The 8,346-nt window shown below is 35.7% G+C and overlaps 1 protein-coding gene across 1 annotated transcript in view; it reads left to right on the top strand.

The window, feature by feature from the left end:
* The first annotated feature begins 16 nt into the window (after window positions 1-16).
* Window positions 17-8,346, top strand: part of LOC143295762 (U3 small nucleolar RNA-associated protein 25 homolog) — a 28,763-nt gene continuing 20,433 nt past the window's right edge. The window contains exons 1-5 of the mRNA XM_076607382.1: window positions 17-222; window positions 3,141-3,189; window positions 4,185-4,278; window positions 7,411-7,791; window positions 8,188-8,276. Coding sequence (XP_076463497.1) covers window positions 131-222; window positions 3,141-3,189; window positions 4,185-4,278; window positions 7,411-7,791; window positions 8,188-8,276 — 705 coding nt within the window. The 5' untranslated portion in view covers window positions 17-130. The remainder of the gene's footprint in view (window positions 223-3,140; window positions 3,190-4,184; window positions 4,279-7,410; window positions 7,792-8,187; window positions 8,277-8,346) is intronic.

Here is an 8,346-nt window from a genome sequence, read left to right as displayed (position 1 = left end):
AAAACGGAACCGGAAACATACGGGAATACTTTCTTGCACGTGTGTGGGTTCGGAAATTACACAAAAGATTGTTCTTTGCACCTTTGTGGCATATTCTTCTGGATTTGTTAGCTTTCGTGAAAAAAATAAGATGGGGAAAAGACGTCACAACAAACATAACAATTCACTCGCTAAACTGAGACGTGTACAAGAAATGGGGGAAGTTCTCCCAGCTGATTTTGGGTGCGTGAACTCTCTCTCTCTCTCTATCTCTCGCTCTTTCACGCACACACACACTCACACACACACCATTTATTGACACTATTTCATACCCTATCAATTATCATATGTCATTGCTAGGCTTCAGAAAGTCCAGTACCATGCTGCTCGTCTTGTCTTTCGTGTTTTTGTTTTTTTTGTTGTTGTTTTGTTTTTGTTTTGTGTTTTTTGGTTGGTTGGTTTGTTTCTGTTTTTTACTTTGGTTGTAGGAGCCTAGTCGTCTATATACACAACGGGAGGGCGGGGGTGTTGGCTATGTAGCTGCCGCTACTGTGATGGTGGTCCTGCACCCTTGCCAGCAGCTGATCGTCATTCAGATTTTCCAGTCTACAGCTATTCTATTAAAGAACGAGTTCTTAAATTGTTCTGTTCTTGTTTCTGGAACTTCTAGTGTTCTGTTTTTCTTTCTGGCTGACTTCTCCACAATGTTGCTGGAGAAAAGTCGGCAAAGCCTCTAGGCTGGATGCGGCATCTGTTTCTTGCTTGTTCTTTGATGAACTAGTCAGATGGTATAGCAGGCACCAACCCCTCAACGACTCATTTTAGAGAAGAGAGATGGAGGTCCTGTCATCTCTCTTGCACTAGTTGCAGGCTATGAAGCTGTAGATCCTTCAGCATAGTTGAGACACAGCCAGGTTCTTTACTTTTGTAGTCTCCTTTGATGAAACGTGCTGCTCAGTGTTGTATTCGTTCAGTCTTGTCTACATCACCTTGGTGGTACGGGTCCCATACTATTGCCGTATACTCGAGGATGGATCATACGAGAGCTGTGTATGCCGTATTCCTACAGATTTGAGGGCAGTGTCACAAATTTCATTGCAAAAAGCCGAGGGTGGAATTTGCTTTTTTGGTGGTCCTAGCGACATGAGAGTGCCACTTTGGTCATCCAATATCATCACTCCAAGATAAGGGTTTGTACTGACCTGCTGTGTACAAGTGTAGTATTTCACCACAGAGGTTGTAGAAAACGTCCGCCTTCTTCTTGACTGTGATGATATAACACTTCTTTGCATTGAAGTGCATGCCCCAGTCTTTTGCCCACTTCTCAAGTTGTTTCAGGTCTTCCTGGAGAGCAAGATGATCAGCGAAGGTCTTTATCTGGCGGTCAATAATAATAACGTTCCTCAAAATTTGATCACGTCTCTCCTCCCCTTCATGCTTTACACTGGCTCCAAGGACAAGAAAGAATTATTTACAAAGTCATTTCTTTTTGTTTCAAGTCCATTGAGCCTTCTGATCCACAGTATCTTTCTGATCCCATTCATCCTTACGTACCCTCACGCCAACTTTTATGATTGTGTGCTATGACTTGTGTGTGCGTGTGAGTATTGTGGGTGTGTGTGGGGGGAGGGATGGGGGGGGGGGATGATTGATTTCTAATAATGTTTGGTATCTTGTGTTCAATTTTTCATTTGTGGTATTTTTTATGTATGTGTTATATTAAATTTGTAAACGCTTAGGGCCTATTTTCAAGAAGAAGTGCTCATCATGATAATAAAAATAATAATCCTATCAATGTCAAGACATTTCGGCTTTATCAGCCTTTTGCCTGAAAACTAGTAATAAAAATAATAATCCTATCAATGTCAAGACATTTCGGCTTTATCAGCCTTTTGCCTGAAAACTATTAATTTGAAAGAAAAAAATTTTTTAACTGTTTTATATGACACTATGAGTGTTTTTGAGCGTGCAGTTACTTATGGCTAGCTTCCAATGGAAAAATTTATTTGAATGCCATAAACCTGCCAATGTTTATCTGAACTTTAAAAAAAAAGGTTATACTATAGTTATACGTTCCTGCAGTGATGATATGACTGGGCAGATTGTTCCACAAATTAACTATTTTAGTATTTTTGATTGTGTGTTATGACTTGTGTGTGCGTGTGTGTGTGTGTTGCTGGGTGTGTGTATGGGGTGGAGGGGAGGAAACATTTTTGATAATGTTTGATATCTTGTGTTCAATTTTTCTTTTTTTATATTTACGTGTGTTCTGTTTATGAATTCCTAGCACTTATTTTGCAGATTAGGCATAAATGCTAATAATGATGATAATAATGATAAGAACAAGAACCCTGCGAAAAACAGCAAATATTTTCAAAATGTTTTATATCAGGGAATGTAATTGTACGGGAAGAGTTTAACAACTTCTGTCACTTTTTTAGTTTCTTTTCTTTCCTTCTTGAGTTCTTCTTATTAAAAAAGAAAACCCCATTAAACTCAGGTAATGATTCTAATGAACAAATCAGTTGCAAAATTAGAATGTCATTTTATTATTGTTGTTGTTATAATTTGTGCTGTTTTGTATGTGTGTATGTGTGTATATATATATATATATATATATATCATTATATGTAGTGATAAGAAACTCTTGGGAGTCCCTAGAGTTGGACAGTACTATATAACACAAATCAGTTTTAAAGCATAGAAATTAAACCAAGATTGTTTTTCCATTTCTTTATTGAAAATGAGGATACCTTGGCTTAGAAGTTAGATTTGTTATTCTCTCTCTCTCTCTCTCTCTCTCTCTCTCTCTCTCTCTCTCTCTCTCTCTCTCTCTCTCTCTCTCTCTCTCTCCGTATGCATGTATATTACTATTAGTTATTACTGTCAAGTTGTACTTTTTTCTTTGATCTGAGTGTTTGAATATATCATTTTATGTAATCTATGACTGCATGTTATGTGATTTTACTTTGTTTTGCCTGAAATAAATCTAGTTTAATCCATGTTTTGCAGCAACATTTACAACCCTTTGGCACAGCTAAATGGTGCATTTGTAAACTAGTAAAAGGTTTGAAAATGTTTCTTTTTTTTTTTCTTTTTCTTTTTTTTAAATTTTAAACTGAATATGAAACGTGATTTCTTCTTATTTATATTTCTAACAGGGACAGTGTAAGAAGATATGCAAAAATTGAGGAGGAGAAAGAAGAGATTGTAAGTTTTTGTGTTTGTATGTCTTTCAACTAATCATTTGAAAGTATATTTATTATATATTAATCATTATGATTATCTATTAAAAATAATATAATTTTTTTTTAACAGTTTGGGGTGGGGGGGGGGGGGGGTTGTCAGTTAGTCATTTAGTTGTTTAATCATTGTGCATTTGGAAGAAATTTTAGCCAATATGGATTGGGACATGCTGTGTTTACATGCAAGATATGTATTTGTCAGTAATGGTCAGTAATGGTTGGACCAGATTTTACGGCTGGATGATTTCAGAACCTGAGTATAAAAAGTGAAAACAAACAGTTGTTAAAAACTTAAATCTTGATCAGACTCAGATCTGCATAGTGTTTAAAGTTGTTGGGTTTTATTTTATTTTATTTTATTTTATTTTATTTTTTTCAGAATGGAATTTATAGTTACTCATCATTGAATTAATCTCTCTCTCTCTCTTAAAAATTTATTTTACTTTTTATTCTTTTTATAAAGGGGTGAAAATAAGCACAGGGTTATAATATAAGTTTATGATTTTCTTTTGCTGGTTTTGTTATATTTCATTTTGTGGGTTTTTTGTGGGTTTTTTTTTTTAAATATAGATTGATTATTCCTTGTAAATTATTATTTTCTAAAAACTTCTGATGATTAGAATTCATTTATGAATAGAATTTTTGAATTTATTGAAGTCGATTTACATAGGGTGTGTAAAACATGTCACCCACACAAACATTTACATACAGATGATACACAGATATATGTATGAACAACAAGAGATAATCAAATGTCTGTGCAGCACTTAACACACACACACACACACACACACACACACACACACACACACACACACACACACACACACACACACACACACACACACACACACACACACACACAACACACAACACACACACACACTGCAAGTGCAACTGTGTTTGTGTTTTAGATTTTTTTTCTTTTTAGTTCTTCACATCATGTGTTTGTGTCCACAGGAATCCTCATCCAGCAGTGCTGAGAGCGAAGAGGAGACAGTGGTTCAGCAGATTTTCAAGAATCTGGGAGTGGTTCTGGATGCTGAAGAAACAGGTGATGAGAATATTGTCTTTTATGTTTTATGGTTCCATGTGTTTTTTGTTTTAATTCAGTTTATCTAGAGATTGGCAAACAAGTGTATATGAATTTCATTCGTAGGTCTAGGAACTTGGGTTGCCCTGGAGCAACAAATGGAAATACTCTGACGAAATATCATTCAGTAATGGTGGTGAAAAGGTCTAAATGTGAAGTGTTGGCCTAGTGTTAACACGTCCACCTAGGAAGCGAGAGTGTGAGTGCACTGGTTCGAATCACACAGTTACCAGTATTTTCTTCTGGACGCTAGTCATTTGGATGAGATAATAAAGTTATAAACCAAGGTCCTGTGTGCAGTATGCACTTAGCGTATGTAAAAAAACCAAAAAAACCCACGGCAACAAAAGGGTTATCCCAGGCAGTTTCAGTTTCAGTTTCAGTAGCTCAAGGAGGCGTCACTGCGTTCGGACAAATCCATATACGCTACACCACAACTGCCAAGCAAATGCCTGACCAGCAGCGTAACCCAACGCGCTTAGTCAGGCCTTGAGAAAAAAAAAAGTAAATAAATAATAGATAAATACATAAAAAAGAACTTCTAATAAATAAATAAATAAGACAACAATGATGATAAATAAGCAAATAAATGTAAAACATGCAGACACACATTCACACATACACACACATATGCATAACAGATATGCACCAAACATGCAGTGTTTGCCTAGCGGTAACACGTCCACCTAGGAAGCGAGAGAGTGTGAGTGCACTGGTTCGAATCACACAGTTACCAGTATTTTCTTCCCTTCCACTTGACCTTGAGTGGTGGTCTGGATGCTAGTCATTTGGATGAGATAATAAACCAAGGTCCTGTGTGTAGCATGCACTTAACGTATGTAACACACACACACACACACACACACACACAAAATCCCTTTCGATGGGAAACAAATAAATTCGCAGGCAGAAAAAATACAACCAAAAAAAAAAAAGAGGGGGTGACTCCTTTTTTTCTTTTTTTTTTCTTTTTTTTATTTCATTTCTCCATTTCCCCCCACATTTCCAGTAACTATTTACGGCTAAAAATGTTTTCTCCCACACCCATGTAGTAAAAGACATTCAAAAATTAAAAACGAAAAAGTTTGTACTGTTTGAACTTCTTTTTTTACATTTTTGACTCACTTGTTTAAACAAAGTGAGTCTATGTTTTAACCTGGCGTTCGGTTGTCTGTGTGTGTGTGTCTGTGTGTCCGTGGTAAACTTTAACATTGCCATTTTCTCTGCAAATACTTTGTCAGTTGACACCAAATTTGGCATAAAAATAGGAAAAATTCAATTCTTTCCAGGCATCTTGTTTAAAACAATATTTCACCTCTGGGATGGGCACAAAAAATTTTAAAAAGAAGCCAAATTATATGCAAACTGAATTTACTGTTATATTTATATTTTTTTTATTCTCTAAACTTGGCACTTGATCTGATATTCTGACACAACAACGAGAGCAGTCATATTTATCATTTTTTGTTCAGACAGGAACTTCTTTTGCTAAGCATGGAAATTTTATTTATTTTGCATGTCTTTGGTGCAGATAGTAAAGGAGAGAAATTAATCTGTAATTAATGCTAGGGGGCTTAATTTGCTTTAAACTGATCTTTCTCATCTTAAACATTACATTTTGAAATTATACTCTATACATAAAAAGCTTGTGTGTTTTACTCTCAGTGTACAGGGCTTTCACTATGTTCATTCGCCCAAGTGGTCTTTTTCGGAAAATACTAAAATCAATACGACGAGTGGACTTTATAGATCTATTGGCTGAGCCCTGAAGGTCATGGGCAAAAATCAGTTGCGTACTTTACACATATTTATACATATTCAAAGCACGTGCTCATATTCTTTGCGAACGCGAACGACACCATTTTGTTTCAAGTTGTTGACCTGCCCGTTCAATCCTATATTCAATCGACAATACACGATAACATGTGATGGAAAGTTGGAGAAGGAGACCGTTAAATATTTATTCAGAGAAAGATTTGTGAACGCCTCATCACTTACTGGATTATGCCCCAAACTGCCATAAAAATATCCATAGAATCAGTCGGAATTCACAGTTAAAAATAATAAACCATGAGAGTTAATACCCTCGAATTGATGAAACACAAAAATTTCCAGTCTTGACTTTTCTCAAAATGAAGTCCTTTTCACTTCATATGACGTTTAGAAGTACTTGTACTTGGCTCTACAAGTTATTAGTTTAACAAAATACTCAATTTTCATATCAACTTTAAAACTATAAAACTAGAATGAACATAAAAGAGAAATTGAATCGACCGTGTCAGCCGGGTGTAACTAAACTTGTACATTAAAAAGAATTTTTAATTGCCCTTACAGATTTTTTGAATGCCCAAGATACACCAGAATAATATGATTTAAACAGCGTTCTCACTGCGAATATCGCAATCGATTTATCACCCTTTAAAAAAGCATGTTTATATGTTATATATTTGAACGTCAGTTAAGCAGCCATGATAGTGTAATGGATAAAACAGTTTCTTCTCATCCAAACACGTGGGGTTCGAATCTGCCGTTAGGACTTTTTTTTTCTTTTTTCTTTTAACCCGAAGCTTTATAATAGCAAATACAGAACACATTTTAATGATTAGATTTTTTTTTAAAGTGTATCACAAGTGAGTCTTGAAGGCCTTGCCTCTCTTGTTATTTTTGGTATAATGTTTCAGTCCAGTCCAGTAAATATCTGTGATTACCTGACCAAATTCAAGTTTAGAATTGACATCTCTTCTAGACTGTGCAGAATATTGAGTGATATTATTCTGTTAGTAGGCTTGTTTTGTCATGACTATTGTGATTTTGTTTTGTATTGATACATTTTAAAATATTGTCATTGATACTGTTTTTGTTGTTGTTGCTATTCTTTTTTTTATAATTACTATTAACAGCAAAAATTACAAGAACAAAATTATTGATATTGAATACTTATTTCGAATTAGTATTAATGCTGTTATTGATATATGATCATGATTATTAATTCATTTCCTGTTTTGTTTGAGATGGTTGTATTGGTTTGTATGAGTAGATGTGAGTGGTTGCACGAAGAAAGAAACATTGGAAGAGCTGTGCTCTGATTTGCAGATTCAAGCGAAGGAGAAGATGAGGAGGAGGAAGAGGAAGAAGGAGGAGGAGAAGTTGGAAGTGAAGAATTGCCTGAAGGTGAGAATGAAGACGACGAAGGACAAGAGGGCAATGACGATGACAGTGAATCTGAAGATGAAGACGCAAATGACACACAACCTGCAGTCAAGAAAAGGAAAATAACAGACACATCAGAAGGCAATGAAGCTGAGGAAGAGGGCAGTGAGGATGGTGGTGATGACAATGACAGTGATGCAAACAGCGATGAAGGGAGTGCTGTTGCTGGGGATGCAGCAGAGGAGGAGGGGGAGAAGGACAAAGAAGAGGAAGAGGTTCTGGATGAAGGAGAGGAAGAGATGGAACATCAACTGAAAGAAGATGGTATAACTCTTTCTCTCTTTTTTTTATTTATTTATTTAAAAAAAAAATTTAATCTATTGTTTTATATTTGCCCCTGTCTGCTCTTGTATGGACGTACCTGTACTAAAATTTATTTCATGATTTTGTTTTCATTCATTTGAAATTATGTGTACATACATGATTGAGACTGAAACATACCAGTGACACACACACTGTGTGACCCTGTCACAGATACACACATAGACACAGTGACAGACACAGACATAAACACACACAAACACACACAAACACACACACACACACACACACACACACACACGATATGACAGTAGAAACGATCAAAATGAGTTCCAAACATTTATTTGACTTATTCAAGCATGGCACCCAAGTTTCTGATCACCTTTTTTTCTGTTCCAGATCCATTCAGTATCCATTTTGAAAAAGATTTACCTGAACAGGTGGTTGAAAGGTTGTCATCCACCAAATGGCAAGAAGAAGCAATCAAGGTAACAAATTATAATTAAAGGAAATAAATTGGCATTTGTTGTAAACATGCTTCATGGTTTTGTTTCCTGT

The sequence above is a fragment of the Babylonia areolata genome, chromosome 21, assembly GCF_041734735.1.
Source record: "Babylonia areolata isolate BAREFJ2019XMU chromosome 21, ASM4173473v1, whole genome shotgun sequence".
Taxonomy (NCBI): Eukaryota; Metazoa; Mollusca; class Gastropoda; order Neogastropoda; family Buccinidae; genus Babylonia; species Babylonia areolata.
The sequence above is the reverse complement of the archived record's forward strand: the minus strand, read 5'-3'. Positions and strand labels throughout refer to the sequence as shown.